Here is a 17,083-nt window from a genome sequence, read left to right as displayed (position 1 = left end):
GTTGACATTTTAGCATGAAGAAGAGTTTAAGATGGACTGTTGCATGAAGCCTCCAGTACAAACGGCCCTGAATCAGTATTACAGAATAAAGTCAGACCAATTTTATATTTGCATTAAATGGATTTAATGTGTCAGATAAGGTTCAGGATGCACCACTAATATTGAATTCCTCAGAGAAAGTTGTAGACAATTCACAAAACAGACAGTCACAGATGAGGGAAGAAGACATCTGGAGAAACTGAAGTTTGTGTTTAGCATGACTTTCACACTACCTATTAAATATAACTTGCTGTTATGCTGTAATAATAAATCTGTGAGATTAGCGATGCCAGTGGTCTGTCTGCAAGTTAGCCTCTATTCAGTGGTCTTATTCCAACCCCTACGATAAAATGATAAAATTCAAATGAATTGTTCTAACTTTTATTGCACATTATGTGAAATATTTATTACACTTACACACAGTGTGTCTAAGCAGATGAAACTTCTGGGCTAAAACTGCTCTCGAGCTGTTTACCTCTGCGGTTTCCTGCGCTTATGGTGATTGTGAAACTTAACTGGTAACCAGTGTAAGGTTGATAAAACTGGGCTGATATGGTCAAACTTTCTGGTTCTTGTGAGGACTCTGGCTGCAGCGTTCTGGACTAGCTGAAGCTTGTTAAGGCTTTTGCTGGAACATCCAGCCAGCAGGGCATTACAGTAGTCTAGCCTTGGAGTAATAAATGCATGAACTAACTTTTCTGCATCCTGTAGAGATAATTCATTTCTTAATTTAGCAATATTGCGGAGATGCAGGAAGGCTGTTCTAGTAATATTAGTTATATGTGCGTCGAAGGACAGATCAGGGTCTATAATGACACCAAGGTTTTTTACAGATGAGCTTGGTGCAACTGAGAAATTGTTAAGTCGACAGTCTGTTTCTAGCTGCTTTAGAGCCAAGAAGCAGAACCTCTGTTCTATCCGAGTTTAGAAGGAGAAAGTTACTCGACATCCAGTCCTTTATGTCTTTTATACAGTCCTCAATCTTGCTAAGTTTAATTTTATCATCCGGGTCGCTTGCTAAATATAACTGAGTGTCATCGGCATAGCAGTGGAAATTTGTGCTGTGTTTACTGATAATGGTGCCCAGTGGTAGCATATATAATGTGAATAATACAGGTCCTAAAACAGAGCCTTGCGGAACACCATACTTTACTTTTGCGAGGGCAGATGATTCACCGTTTATATTAACAAACTGATAGCGATCAGTGAGGTAGGACATGAACCAGGAAAGAGCTATTCCTGTTACCCCTACAAGGTTTTCTAGTCTAGGAAGCCCAAGCTCCAAGCAGGGACGAAGCCCAACAAGGACAACGGAAATACGAACACTGCGAGGAAGTGGGGCTCGGGGCTCGGCGTGTTCCTCTCCCAGCCAGGCTTCATCCCCGGCTTTCGCAGCCATCATCGGGGCCTGGTGGGTCGGACAGACACCACAGCCAACAATCACTGTTACAATCAAAAAAATTGAAGGGTGTAAGAGCGAGGCATTCTGAGCCAGGCATCTATCAACTCAAAAACTAAAATAGATAGCGAGCCTTGATCCAGCACCTATTGGATGAGCAAATGTCTACAAACTTTTGACGTGTGCGTCTGTTGACAGGTACAGACAAAAAAAAGAAAAAACTGTTCAAATTCCAACCCTCTCCACTGTAATGACCAAAACCCTTATTTCCTTTGTGCATCGAAGTTTCATGTGTTGCCAGTCATTCAGTTAGGTGGGAGTTATGAGTCAAATCAAGCTCCCAATTTGCCCACCCTCGGTTCTAACTAAAGAACTGTTGCACACAGCTATAGGCACGATGCTTTTGAAACACAGCCATCAGAGAAGAGGCAGAATGTTCCTCACACCTATTTAAGTGGGAGGTGTCAAGCACCAATGATGTCATCAGTGTGTGCCAAGACCTATCCGAGGGCCTGATGGAAGTCTAATAGGAAAAGCACAGAAACCATGCTGTCATTGGAGGAAGCCTAAATATAGTGAACACAATAGACAGCAATAGAACAGCGCAATTGCCCAGATATCAATGCTGTCTGACAGACAAGCCTATTGATAGTCCATAGGTGTAATGCAAGTTAGCTGAAAAATCCCCCGTACAGAAGTTCTGTTAGATAAAAAAAATGCATTGTTAGCTAGGCTTTTGTTTTTGTTGTGTTATTGCTTTACCTCCAGATGTTGAAAGAGCACATGACAGAAATTTGGAGGGGAGTTTTAGGAAGGGTTGGAGTTTAAACCAAGTTAACATATTGTAAATTAATTTAAGCTTCAGCAGAGGAACCAATAAAGGGAGCTTTGCATTAGCCAAGACCATGACTACGTTCATGACAAGCTCAAAACCATGACTAGCTCTGTCTGTTGTCAGCATAGTATTGAACAAAAAATGACCATAATAGCAAATTGTGTCAAGGGGTAGCACGTAAATTATGAAGAATAGAGGGCCAAGAACAGAATCCTGAGGAACACCTTGAGCAACAGGAGTTGTGGAAGATCTGTGTTGTCTGACAGTAAAAATGTTGACTTCTTCTCAATTACCACTTCTGTTTTTGCACAACAGGGTCAAACGTATGGAGACAGTTAAAAGAGATCCTTATCATTTGCTTTTCTTGAGAAGACAGCAGGTTCAGACAGCAGAAGTGCTGTTGTCATGGTTTGTTCATTCTGCTGCCGCTGTTACCTCATGGTTTACAGTCCCTACACAGTTTGTTTTGCATTTTGTGGCCATGTCATTTACATTTATGCATGACAGATGCTCTTATCCAGAGAAACTTACAACTTAATGTAACAGAGGTAGGCGAAAGTAGCGTTAGAAGTCTTGCCAGAGTGTGTAGCACAGCATGAAGCCTTTGTGTAGAGGGTAGCAGAGTTATCCACTAACTGCTACACATTAAGGATACACTAAGAATGTGCATAACCAGCCCTCCAAATAAATGCAGGATACATGGGGCAGCAATCTTGGTTAACGTACAACACGGCCCAGAATCAGAAGCAATAAAAATGTCATTAATGACCTGGAGGGAAGCAGTCTCAGGGCTGTGGAGTGAATGGAAACAAGACTGGAAATGTGGATGAAGATTATTTGATTCTAAGTAAACCCGAAATTGGAAGGAACAGTTAGATCTCCGTATGTCAAACAAGGCACAGAAAGCACTCGAGAGTATGTAAACTGTATTAGATCCTGAACAGCAAAGGCAAAAGTGCAGAGAGCAAAAATCACAAATTACACAATGCAATTTTTCAACAAAGTTCGTGCTTTTCAACACAACAAATTCATGCAAGTGAAACAAATTAATACAAGAACAATACGTGAAAATCATGTAAGTGTAGCAAAATGTTCTAAATAAATATAAGAGCATCTGATTCTTGATAACAGTAAAACATTCCACAGTATAGAAAAATAAATACACGACAGAAATCTCTCAAACAATAAACTTTCTCTATATGTAGTTTTCTTACCTCTATAAAAATGAAACATATACATAAAGCGCAAGATAAAGAGCTATTAAAAAACAGATCAGCATCAGTGGGCAGTTCACAGTCTTTACCAATAGATCTCTGTTGAAGGACAGTGTGTGGGAATACACTGAGTATACTATGTCGAATATTGATGACGCACTCATTTATAAATGCATCAGTGCCACACAAAGAATGCATGCCCACACATGCTCACAGAGAGGTCCCATTGTTAGAGCCTATTCTGTCCCTCTCACAGTCTTTTACAGTCTTCTCTTTACTAGGGTCTTTATTAACTCCGTTAATTTTTTGTTTCCCCCTTTCCTCTGATGACCCAGCAGAGTGTGTGTGGTTGGAAGGGCTTTCTGGTCCCTCTTCAGGCCTTTGTTCGTCCTTTTGTTCTCCTGGGAGCTGCAGGAACTGGGGCAGTTCCAGCTGCTCTTTGGTCAGTAAACCACGCTGGTCATCTGCCCTGCTGCACTGAGCGCGGTTCAGCATCTCTACCAGACCTGAGACAATAAAGAGACAAGTATTTGAGAGAACTATAAGGAAAGAACGAATGCATGATAATTTTATCTGTTATTTGATGTAAGATCAAAAGCACACTTGGCAGTTAAAAACAGTAGAAACAACCATTGTGAAACCTGAATTGTCTCTACAATCTCAGTTTTTATAGATAATGGTCTCATATAGAGGGTCAGAAACCACAAAGTCTTACACAGCACAGTTTGCGTGATAATTTAGGCTGGTTTGATGCTAAAAGGTGGCTAAAAGGTTACTTGTTAGCTACATTAGCCTTGTCGCTCCAGTGTAAAAACAAGAAATAAACTTCAGACAGCAAACAGGTCTGGGCTGTTTGAGGTAGGCTCACGGGGTCAGGCATGATTTCTCATCAAGAATATAAGAATACATGTCTTGGGGCAACTGGGTAAAATTTTGGGTGCTGGATTGTGGGAAATATGCTGCAAACAAGAGTGTGTCCCCCTCTAACCCGCCCCAAATTCCTCTAGTCCATGCTCTTTTAACATCTGGAGTACAATCAACAACAGAAGCAAAACAAGCTTACTAACAGAACACTACTGTTACCTAATGGAACAGTTTTTTTTCCCTTGCAAGAGGTAATATTTATTTTTACAGCATGTAATGTATAGGGATACGCATTCAGAGTAATTCTGATATTTAAGTATCCTCAAGCTAATGAATGGCTATCTGGTTAACCACAGCTAAGGAAACAAGTGCTTAGTATGGTATGGCCAGAGGTTTACTCTTTTAGGTAAAAGCTCTGGTGTTAAGAAGCATAAAAATATCAATACAAAAAATCAGTTGCACAAACATTTAGCAATATATTTTGAAAACATGCTATATTATTAAAAAAAGCAGGGTTTTTTTTTTGCTGGATGAGTAACAGAGGCTCTTCAAACAAGCTAAAACTACAGCCAAACGCTACAAAACACTGGATGCTGATGAGGACTCGACTTCTACACAAGGTATTTGTCCTCAGTGGATCATGTGCTAACATGTTAGTTTGTCAGAAAAATGTTTCCACTGTTTCTGGACCCAGGTAACATCTCCTAGTTAGACTAGTTAGCAAAAGAAGGTTACAGTGCTACATCTGCCTTCTTAGCCACGACCTTAATGAAGCGTCCTTTGCAATGAACTCACGTTCAAAGCACTCCTGTTTTAGAATGGCAAAATGTAATATAAACACAAATACAAGCAAAACAGTAACATTTAACAGTCTTTTCAAAGCATAAAAGTGTCGATTCATTTAACTGTAAGTTTATGCCTTCATGAGGTTTATAAATTTCACTGTTTTCAAATTTCAGTTTTTTTCCCACCCTAATAAGTTTACAGTGCTAGCCACATTTAGCCCAAAACTTCTCATGTCTGTGATCAAACATTCTTGTTATGAGACCATATCTGATCTATGTCTGGGGTAAAGGGGACATAGTGTTGATTTTTCTAGAAAACTGTCACTCATGACAAACAGACACTCATGACAAAACAGCCACATACTACTGTTAGCAGAAAGTGGCCATCAGCTCTTCCTCTCAAGCACAGTTGAGGGATGTGAACATGCCAGAGAGAAATGGACAAGATCGGTGTCTCAAGATTGCAAAGAACCTTCTGCTAAATGTTCTGGGCCTGAAAACTGCTTTGTGACTAAATCAATTGGAAAATTCAGCTCAAAATTGTAGTAGTTTGGTGAGATTTATCTGGCACAGGGAAACACTGTGTGGTTTTGTGGCCTTGTAGAACAGGAGGTACAGAGACTGTTCACAGTTGTGGTCACTATTCTATTTCATTCAGGATAAACCTTTAAAATTAGTCAGGTGCTTACAGTACGTACCATCCATGTCATGCATTCTTTTGGGTCTCAGGCTTGTTCGGCCAGTCTCTACAACTGAAGCACCTTTCACCTCACCAGCACCTGCATCAATACAAAGAACACATCCAAACAAAAACATGTGAGAAAAGCTGGGTGGCATTCTACGTTACCGCAGTAACTGAAACCACTTCTACATGTAACACCCAGGACACTCCCTCATAACGGCATGGACATAATGGTTTTCTTGAAAACATATCTGGCAATTGCTCAGATTTTCAAGTGACAGACATTCGCCCTAAGGTGCTTGATGGGTGTGGCGGAAGCTCAAATGTATTTTGGAGTTTTAACTACGCCAAATGCCAATCTTAAGAAAATGTGTCTGACTATCTATGGCAAATAGGAACATAAATCATGTCCCCGCCCCCATAGCTTTCAATACCCTCATAATAAGGAAATAAAATAGTTATTTATCTATGATACTTTGTGACCTGCATTTTCTAGCATTAACCCCAGCAATAATGAAGTCCAGAGGAGTGTCTTTTCATAGTGGAGCTCAGGACTGAACTGTGGTTAGAGGCAGAGCAGACAGAAGTAGGTGGTTACATTTGTAACTGAAATGGGCCTCCACTTCTCTAAAACAGTGTTCCATTTCAGTGGTGCAACACATGCTTTGGTTTCCAGTGCAGTCTGGAAGAGAATGCTAGGTATGTCTGCAAAGGCCATTGCCATTTGGCTTTGAGCCTTCAGCCTGTTAACGACTGACCTTTTATATGTAGTAGTGGATGATATACTAGTATTGGGAGAATGTTGCTACATAATCACAACTACTGATTCACCATTTTTTTAATACATGTTGTATGCAAGGTGTATTACAATGTGACAGTCAAAGACCGAACTGCACTATTTTAACCAAAATAGGTCACTTTTGTTGGATTATATGTGTAACTCAATTCACATCTAAACACAGAAACACTCATCTGGAGCTGTGACGAGTGAGGCTGCTCACTGCGCAGTAAAACTGATTGGTCAGAGGGCTCATTTTCATATGGCAACATTCTGGCACATCAGCATTTCAAAGGCCAAGATAATAATGATTAACAAACGATATACTGCGCAGCTTCAGTCCATAGTCCTCAGTGGAAGTTCAAAAATAGTAGTATGAGTTGTTTCCCCCTCATAGAGAGGAATAGAAGGACCCCTGAAGTGAAGGGCTCTGCAGTGAGAGCGCTGCTGAGGCAGTATTAGCACACAGTAATTGGCCAGTGAGGAGCGAAAGACTCAGAGAGATGAAAAGGTTGATGGGATGTGAAGTGGCCACAGAGGGGCTTCGTGAACAGAAACACTGACATGACTAGACAACAAGATAAACAGAGAGAGGGAGAGAGATAAAGAGGTGTGGGGAGGGGGGCAGAGAGAAAAGAACTTAAAGAGACAGAGTAAAAAAAGGCAGGAGAAAGAATAGAGTGGGGAGGAATAGACGGAGAGGTTGAGAGGGAGGGAGGGAGAGAGAGATTGAGAGGGACAGATGGAGGGATAGATGGAGGGAGGGAGGGAGAGTGAGCGAGAGAGAGGAAAAGAAAAAAGAAAGAAAAAAGAGACAGGAAAAAGCAAAAAGAAAAAGAAAGAGAAAGAGAGGGAAAAAAGACAACATGGCAGGAAAAAGCAGAGAGAAAAGAAAAGAGCGAGAAAGAGCAAAAAGAAAAAAGAAACCTAAAGAAAAAAGCAGGGATAGAGAGAAAGGAATATAAAGGAAGGAAGAAAGAAGTAAAGACAAAAGGAAAGGAATGAAGGAAGGAAGGAAGGAAGGAAGGAAAGAGAAAGAAAAAAAGAAAGAAAGAAAGAAAAAGAAAGAAAGAAAGAGAACAGTAGATGGAAGGAAGGAAAGAAAGAAAAAGGAAAGAAAGAAAGAAAGATGTAAGGAAGGAGAGGGAAGGACGGAAAGAAAGAAAAAGGAAAGAAAGAAAGAAAGATGGAAGGAAGGAAAGGGAAGGAAGGGAAGGGAAGGGAAGGAAAGACAGAATGAAAGACTGAAAGAAAGATGGAAGGAAGGAAAGGGAAGGATGGAAAGAAAGAAAAAGAAAGAAAGAAAGAAAGAAAGAAAAAAAGAAAGAAAGAAAGAAACAGAAGGAAAGAAAGGGAAGGACGGAAAGAAAGAAAGAGAAAAAAAGAAAAAGAAAGAAAGATGGAAGGAAGGAAAGGGAAGGGAAGGACGGAAAGAAAGAAAAAGGAAAGAAAGAAAGATGGAAGGAAGGAAAGGGAAGGACGGAAAGAAAGAAAAAGGAAAGAAAGAAAGACAGAAGCAAGGAAAGGGAAGGACGGAAAGAAAGAAAAAGGAAAGAAAGAAAGACAGAAGGAAGGAAAGAAAGAAAAAGAAGGGAAGAAAACAAAAGAAAAAGAAAGACGGGAAGGAAAGAAAGAAAGAAAAAGACAGACAGACAGACAGACAGACAGACAGACAGACAACCAGCTTGGTCATTCTCTGCTGACTCACTTTTGGCTCTGTCCAGACTGAGGGTCTTGTTGGCCAGACTGAGGGTCTTGTTGGCCAGACTGAAGACGCTGGTATTCATGTTCAAAGGTTCTTTTGTTCCACTCTGATATGAACACAGAACAGCAGAACAGAGTCACCCAGTTTCACAAGAAAAATTACTACAAAATACTACAAAAATGATACAGAACTGTTATCAACATATTACAGCCACACAGTAAATACAGGATGATTTCAAACACGCACCACGGTGACGACGACATCCTGCAGCCGGAGGCTGTGCTTCTGTAGAACAGAGGAGAGGGCCTCTCCCAGAGTTTTACTGGACTTCGCCACTATTACTGACGCCTTCCCGGCAAACACTATCTCCAAACTACATGCACATATACAACAAACAAACAAACAAACAAGCAAATGATGACTGGTGGCCATTTGAGGGCTGTTTTAATAACCTACATGATTAAAAATAAAGAGAATAAGAGAGCCTCTACTTAATCTAAAGGTTTTACACAAAGTTTTTCCCCTAGAACTGTCCATATGAGTCAAGAAACATAATTGAACCTTGTGGAGAAAAAAAAAAATAAAAAGAAAAATATGACTTAGGCCAATTTACAAGGCTAACACTAATTGTAATAGTTTTCTGTTTTTAATCCAGTAAATACTGGGTGCTGATCAGCTTTTATTCTACAATATCATTTCATTATTAGGTGTTGTGATGATCCTGCACTTAATATCAAAATCAAAGTTCTGTGACAAAGTGAAAATAAATTTCTTTTTAATGTAAAGGGTTCAATAAACTAACCAACTGCAGAGCAAACATACTTGTGTATATGTGAGACCAACTCACGTAAATGTCACTCTAAGTTCCAGGTGGACCTGCTGGTCCCGCAATACAGAGCTGTCCTGGTCCAAAGAGAGAGGCTGCTGTAGAAGAAAACCCACAACATTACACAAACACACACAACGCCTGCCATAACTCAACATCTGCCCATGATTTAATCTCATAAAATAGCCCATTAGCTGCTGACTAGTAGGGCTATCGCAATACCCACAATATTGCAATACTGTACTATCGAGAAGCCAACCGCAGGGCACCTTCGACCACCATGACCACGATGTTCACGTTTTTTTTTCATGAGGCAAGGCTCTTCTTATTTGACACTTCAGTGCATGTGTAATGAATGTTAAATAAAATCATAAAGTAAACAAGAGTTTAGGGAGTACTTTTTCCTGCCAACTGTCTGTTCGCACCTGACGCTGCTTTCGATCTTCATTTTTTAAGATGGAAAGGTATGGAAATGGCAACGGCTCTGAAAACACATAAGGCGAACATGTTGGTTTTTCTAGCACGCAACAAGGACGTTAAAACCCGTGTCTAAATCTTATGTTCTTTATTCTTTATGATCAAGGAAAGGTTTTATTCATTTTTTTATTTTCATTTTTTTTTTTTTTTTACACATCTTGTTCAGATTCACAGTGTACATCTAGCATAGGCTGTAGACTAGGCTTAATGCTTTTGTCATAAAGGAGAAAAGGCATGCGTTCTTATCGGGCCTCATTGCCCATCTGTGTTCTGCATTTAACAATAAACAAGTATTTAATTTGTCTTAAAACTGTGCTCTTTGTCATTTAAAAAGCAACAATATACCTATATACAATAAATATACAATAAAGCTTATCATAAATCATAAATTGCTTAATTACTTAATCATAAATTGCTTAATTCCTAAAAATAACACAAAATGGCACTATTGTGTCATATTGCAGCGTTGAGCCACCCTAAATCACTGCAGGGCAAATTTTCATCGCGACATCAGCCCGACTGACAAGGGTTACAATTACATAAGCCATTACACAACCACTGCTAAACAGCAGTAACATAAAGACCTATGTAGGTATCCGTTATGTCAACTGTGTGTTGACAAAACAAGTATTGTGTAAAAAAACAAAAAAAAACAAAAAAAAACACTGTAATCAATATTTCCATGATTATATGAAGAGTTTCACCCCAAAAAGCTGTATATCCAGTAGTAACAATTTTGGATATGACAAGCTTTGAAAAGATTAACATCTGACGGATAAACGCAGACAGATTTTTATTTCTGTAATAAAGGCCTATTCACACAGAGTCTGGTATTACAGACAAAAAAAAACACGTCAAGTTTTGTAAACAAACTAAATAGAGAAGTAATTTCAGCTAAATTTTCTGCACTGTGAAGACGCATTAAAAAGCAGGCTGATCAATCAGAGCGCAGTGGTCATGGCTGCCCTCCTAACAAATGGCGGCAGCTTATCTTGTTCATAGCTGGGCATTAAAACACATCTGACAAGCAACAAGTTGACTATAAAAATTCAGAGGTTAAAGAAAGCTGAAAGGCTGGGACTGGCAGTGAGTACATCAGTGCAACACACAGCGATAAACAGTCACTATTTGTTTATCTAGATATCCTAATCTTTTCATGATCTGTCTTTATCGTAGATTGTGTGAGCACTTTTGGTTGCAGTGCTTAAATGACAAATCCATATTTGCCACTACTCCAGGAACCCATTCAGTCTTCTTCCCATTTTCTCCAGAGTGTTAAAAACACAAAATCATCAGACAAGGTGTGAAGGTTACAGTACGTTTAAAAATTGCATTGTTTTTTTTTTTCATCTGAAAAAGATGTACCTGGTGTGAATCTTAAGGTCTTATGTATTTATCATAATATATCATTGATATTTCTTGTATGTGTAAAAGGTCACTCCCAACACAGTATATAATTGGGAGAAAAAAGGTGAAATTGCTTTATAATGCATTTTGGAATGAAACCCTTCATACATTAAATTCTAAGTACCTTGCATCTACATCAGATTTTTAACGTATATTGATTTTATACCCTTTTTATTTAGACTTATTTATGCATCAGTGAGTAGGTCAGCATGTGTCCGACCTTGTCCTTGCCGTGGAGGTAGATGATGACGTCTTTCAGAGGGAATCCTCTCTTCTCACAGAGGCCGCTCAGCATGTCCCGCAGAGGCAGACCGGGCCGTGCCGGAGCCAGACTCGCTGTGCCGTCTGGCAGATACACACAGCAGTATTTATCCGCTCGCATAGGACCGGAGCCCGAGTCCGCATCCAAACCTACAGGGCTCGAACAGCCATTCTGAAAGAGGCACAATGAGGAGAGAGGAGGTCTGTTTAGTACTGTTTACAGTCTGTTTAGTCAACCTGAAACGAACAGTGAGTTTTAGACATTTTCACTTTGACAGTTTATGTCCCTGATCATGTTAAGCACAATTCTTCATAACATTTAATAGACAAATGTGTACCAGTGGGTGGGGAAAAATGATGATCAATAATATGTTTTACATCCCCCTCCCACCACCCATTATCCTGAGATAATGTTCAACTAGCTCAGACACCCTCCCTGATACCACGTGTCACTCAAAAATGCCACATTAAAAAGGAAAATGTAGTATTTCCAATTCCTACTTACTTTAAAGGAATAGCTCTAATCTAATTTACATAATTTCTCCTACACCCCAAAAGTTGCTCAAGACAAGCAATGCTTGTTGACTGCAGCTTGCACAATGCTAATGCTAAAAAAAAAAACTGAACAATTTCTTTAATACCACATCTTACTTAGTAAGTACTTAGAATAGGTGTAACTCATATCACAGTCACAGACTAAACTTGAAGGTACTAAGATCATCTTAAATCTCTGACCCAAACCTCAAATACTCAATCTGTATTTCTCAGTAGGATGCATTAATATTGGGTTACAGTGTTGCCAGCTCTTCCTCAAACATAGCTAGACTTGTGGACCCACCTCAGACCTGCCAGACAGGGAGCCCAGCTCCACGCTGCTGCTGGACTTCACTGAAATCTGAGATTCCTGTCTGGACACTGTCACCCGCCGGTATGACACATCCGCTGAAACAGCACACATGCAAACAAGAGAGTAGAGTTAGCCCAGCAGACAGACTACAAGTACTTATAAAAACATGCAAGTACACACAGATCTACGGGTGTTTTCATGTTACTTCAAAACCATTATTTAAACTTGGAATACAGTGAAGAAGAGCCCTCATTAACAATGCAGCCTAGTGCAACATTACAACCTCAGTTAAGCTTTAGAATGCATTTAGAAGGCCTGCCTATCTCCTGCCTAAGGCCTGAGTCAAAGCATGCACAGAATTTGGTAACACCTTACTGAAGCGCAGCATTCGTCAGGATACATGACACCTAAATAAGCCTCTCATGATAATTTGTACCTAAATAAACATTTATAAAGGCAGTTATTCCAACAAATGTCAGTTGTCATAAAGGCTGCTGTCTTTTTTTTGCGATTTCACCTCAGAAAGTCTTTTAACAACTGACACTTATCTATAAACAGTTGTTGTCATGAAAGGCTTATGTAAATGTTGTGTAGCCTTATGAACGATGCACAGACCCAGAGCATCCAGTTATAGGCTCAAATGCTTTGTGGGACACTTTTACAATATCACAGCCTGGTGGCAGCATGCCAACTGCAGTGTTAGTCATGTCACCAGCATAAACACCATAAACACATCTGATGAGACACATTTTATTCAGGAGAGAATCAATAGGAAACCCGCACTTACAGCAAATCAGCAAACACATTCAGAAAATCTACCTTCCCGTAAAATAGAGTACATCCCTATAATGCAGCCAACTGCTCCAATAACTGAGCCCCAGTGCTGGACCTGAGGGGCCCCTAGCGGCTTTGGCCCATGTACATGCACCCCAAGACCCATGAGATGATCTGGGCTGATGCTGCCTTTCAGTAATTTTTTAGTTACACAGAGCGGCTCTGCTAGTGTGCTATGAAGACTATAATTAAACTACACAGCACTTATGAAGTCCAATAACGCCTGAAATGTTTGTGTAATCACTGCAAACAGTGTATTGTGCTGCAGTTAGCAACTACTGCATTATTCATGCCCTGCACCACTCTTCCATAGCACCCCAGTGCCTTTTTTTGCTCCTGATAATCCCTCCACAACAAACGCCAGCCATGCATTTCATTATACTTTATCTACCACTTTCCCAGAGTTTGGTTATATTCCTTTACTTCCAAGGCACCCTCAGTGATTATGCTCTGGAACTACACCTTATTAGAAAGAGTACTGTATCATAATTTCATTACCAAACCAATAAATAAAACAAGAAAATCAAATGACTCAATGAAGCAAATCAACTTTCAAACACAAACTGTACACAGCTCAGTACCTCCCCACGATCCTCTCTTCTCTATCTTCTTCTTCTTGCCTGCTTTGCTATCCGACAGTGGCATCTTCACTTCCATGCTCTATTTCAGACACACACACACATACTTTTAGGTCTTTAGGGTACACATTAAAGGGCCAGTATCCTACATTTTTTGTATTTGAATTTTCCACTGAGGTCCACTTATGATGTCTGGAGGTCTTGTGTACCAAAAACAGTCATAATCCATTTTTACATTAACCTCTTTTCATCCTTTAGAGTTAAATAGGCTGTTTGTAACTGAGCCTTTAAGACTGATATGTAACTGACGTGTTGGCTGCTCTGCAGTGTTCATCATTTAAAAAGCATTTAAAAATGAAGCAATGTGTGCCAGGGCAAAACTGCTGAAGGCTGAACGCAGATACACAGTAATTCACAAAATGTCAGAGACCACCCTTTCTGCCAATTTCCAGTCAAAATGACTGGATCATTTTTCAGGAAAACTGCGGAAACATCAACAGAAAATCAGACAGAAGCCTTGTGGATGTATTCAGATCTGAAGCAAGACTGGAACTTGTTTTTCTTCTCTCTCTCTCTCAAAGATGAAAGCTGACAGGGACAGTTTTGCTGGTTTACCAGTCTATTGTTAGGAGTCACATTTTCTCTATAATATTTTTTTTAATTCTAGTTTTTGGAAGCTTGTTTTTTATTTATTTGACTTTCTTCTTTCTTTTCCACGTGGATTATCTTATATCTAATCTTTTTATATCTGACTTTTGCCCAGTATTGTATGGAACAATTAATTCCAAACAGGCTGTGTATACACATAAACATTTTATATATATGACATTGGCCCTTTAAAGCCAAAAATAATTTGTAACCTTATATTGCCGTACATTTCGGCCTGAATCATCATGACTCTTCTGCACTGTTAGTCAGCCAGTATACACCTACACTGGAAGGAAAGCCTTAACCTTTCACTGCCCACAGTATGGCCTTTCCCATTGGTTCACTTCAGAAATGCCAGAAATCTCACCCTTAAGGGTGTTACAGTAAATTTGCTACTAGTTATGGGTACAAAAACCCCATAAGCATTAAGAAATTCTGACTGCATGTCATCGCAGCATTTTATCAATGTCCATGGAGTCCTATCTCCAAGCTTTGACTAGGTTTTGGCAAAGACTGCAGATTCTAGTCTGCAGTTTCAAATGCAAGCCAGTTATTTTTGAATCAGATGTCCAGTCTTAATGAAGAGATTTACTTCCTTCATGCATGGTATGCGCAGTGAATCAGCATATTACCCTTCTTAATTGTAGTGAAAATCAAGAATCCAGATGTTATAGTGAAACTCTTAACAGCTCAGACCTGCTGAGATTAGATGATATGAAAAGCCATGTTCAAAAGAGCTTTTAAATCTGACCGTCATCTAACTGTGCTTCCCCCTGTGCATATCATTTACCTAACAAAAAAGTTTACCCAAAATATTTACGCTATTTGGCCCATAGCATTAAAGGAGCGGTTTGGCGAAAAATCAAATTTACAACAGATGTAGTCAATCGCCTGAGATACATTTGCAGTCTAAATTTTGCTTCTTTAGTTTAGAACCAGAGTGACAAGACTAATATTGCTTATATGCACTACAACACAATAGTCAACAGTCACTCATATAGCCCAAATTATTTCTGCAAAAATAAATCCCCAAAACTTTTCAACCGGCTCAAATCGCATCCAGGTCTTCATTAAGGTACAGCAGACTTGCCAATGTGGTTAGTATGACTTACTGTGAACTATAAAAATAAACAAGACAAAACTGTGACAGCGACCATCATAAATATGGAGGAAACTGATCCAAGATCAGTCTTGCTTTGTGAATACCAGCCCTGGTGTTGTTTTGTTTATTTTTATAGCTCACAGTGCTCTAAACCTCATCGGCAGGTCTGTGCAACCTTTATGAGGACCTGAATGTGGTTTGGGCGAGTAGAGAAATTGGAGTATTGTTCCAAGAACAAGTTCTATTGTTCATGCCTTGTAGCTTCAGTTGGAGAAATTGGAGAAATTTGATATTTTTTTCTATACTGTTCCTTTAAGGAGTGAAAGAAGCCTAACAGAGTTTGAAGAAATGAATAATCGAATGAACTGAGAACACTTACCTTCCGGTCACCAGCAGGCATGACGCACTCTCTAGAACCCTTGCTCTGGGGCTGGAGGTCAGGCAGTGGCCGTCCCTCCACACTGGCCAGCATGCAATTCTGATAGAGCGGTGAGCGCACAAAACGTGCATAGCTATCAAACTTCATCAGCTTAAAGATCTGACCATGGGAGGAAAGAAAACGTAGGACACAAAGGCATAAGATGACGCACATAACACAGTCTGTTATATTAACTGTGCACGTGTGTGCATTCTGCACCTGTTGCTGTGCTTTGCTGAACATGTCTGGTGTGGGTTTCTCTAGGTCGCTCTCTTCAGTGCGGGCCGTGTCGTCTATATTGACAGCATGGAAGGAAGTATCAGACAGATATAGATCATAGATGGTGCGTGCCTCCTTCTTCAGCTGAACAGAACACAGAGACAAAGAACAGACTCAAAGACAAAGGCCAGATGTCAGAGCACTGAAGGCTTCTGCTACTGCCCCAATTCTGAATGAATTTTCATGTCAGACATGAGAAAAAGAAATGCAGTCCAGAAGTACCACTACTTATGTTGCAGTTCCTACTTATATTTCAAATTTTGAGTATTCTTCTCTTAAGATTAACAGGAAGACTGATTATATCCAAAGGGTTAAAGGGCCCATTTTATGGCAAACTAAATTTTCCTCATTTTTGTGAAATTAAAATATATATAATTATTTATATATATATATATATATATATATATATATATATATATATATATATTTTTTTTATTATATATGTCATGTGCAGCATATGTAAATGCAAATGTTTCAAAAGGTACAGTTTGTTCCCCAGCCCACATATGGCAACTAAGCACTAATTTGTAATGTCACAAAATCCAGCTGATGAACATATATCTATCCATTCAGTCTATACACACATTTAGCCCACCCATTCATGCTGAAGTTAAAAGAAGGGCTTCAGCCTGGTCTGCATTTGGAATGAGATAATAGGTCAGCCAATCAACACATATTTCAAGTATTCAAGACAAGAAATCAACAAATGGACAACACGGATACATTTCAAGCGATGTTAAATAAGTTTTGGGGACATGGAGACAGCTCTGGTGGAACTGTGTAATTGCACACAATGCACAGAAAATGTGTAATGTGGGTTGGGCTTCAGAGCACTTCCCTGAGTGCATGAATTCTGATGAATCGCAACTACTTTTAAATCCACTACAAATAAGGAAGCCGTCCTCAAAAAGATTACAACACATACATGTCAAAGCATTTGGTTAGACAGTTGATTATCCCTCTCTAACCATTGTCAACCTACAGTCAAATGCCAGGGCCAAGTTTTTGTTTTTTTTTATTTAGAAATCGTTCTTCTTTCAGCCGTGCTGCCAAAATCACTCTGGTTCAGATGACTATTTTTCCTCTGAAAGATTACGGTGATGCA

General features: G+C 39.6%; 1 protein-coding gene across 4 annotated transcripts in view; it reads right to left on the bottom strand.

Moving 5' to 3' along the window:
- Positions 1 to 3,184: 3,184 nt before the first annotated feature.
- rgs14a (regulator of G protein signaling 14a) overlaps positions 3,185 to 17,083 on the bottom strand; it is a 30,740-nt gene continuing 16,841 nt past the window's right edge. For 3 of the 4 annotated variants that reach the window (XM_036575594.1, XM_036575595.1, XM_036575597.1), the window contains 10 exons: positions 15,919 to 16,062; positions 15,661 to 15,819; positions 13,535 to 13,613; positions 12,111 to 12,214; positions 11,232 to 11,444; positions 9,149 to 9,225; positions 8,548 to 8,674; positions 8,305 to 8,407; positions 5,835 to 5,915; positions 3,185 to 3,993 (listed from right to left, as the gene is read on the bottom strand). In XM_036575594.1, coding sequence (XP_036431487.1) covers positions 3,698 to 3,993; positions 5,835 to 5,915; positions 8,305 to 8,407; positions 8,548 to 8,674; positions 9,149 to 9,225; positions 11,232 to 11,444; positions 12,111 to 12,214; positions 13,535 to 13,613; positions 15,661 to 15,819; positions 15,919 to 16,062 — 1,383 coding nt within the window. In that variant the 3' untranslated portion in view covers positions 3,185 to 3,697. The remainder of the gene's footprint in view (positions 3,994 to 5,834; positions 5,916 to 8,304; positions 8,408 to 8,547; positions 8,675 to 9,148; positions 9,226 to 11,231; positions 11,445 to 12,110; positions 12,215 to 13,534; positions 13,614 to 15,660; positions 15,820 to 15,918; positions 16,063 to 17,083) is intronic. The other variant, XM_036575596.1, reaches the window with a different exon arrangement.

The sequence above is a fragment of the Colossoma macropomum genome, unplaced genomic scaffold, assembly GCF_904425465.1.
Source record: "Colossoma macropomum unplaced genomic scaffold, Colossoma_macropomum, whole genome shotgun sequence".
Classification (NCBI taxonomy): Eukaryota; Metazoa; Chordata; class Actinopteri; order Characiformes; family Serrasalmidae; genus Colossoma; species Colossoma macropomum.
The sequence above is the reverse complement of the archived record's forward strand: the minus strand, read 5'-3'. Positions and strand labels throughout refer to the sequence as shown.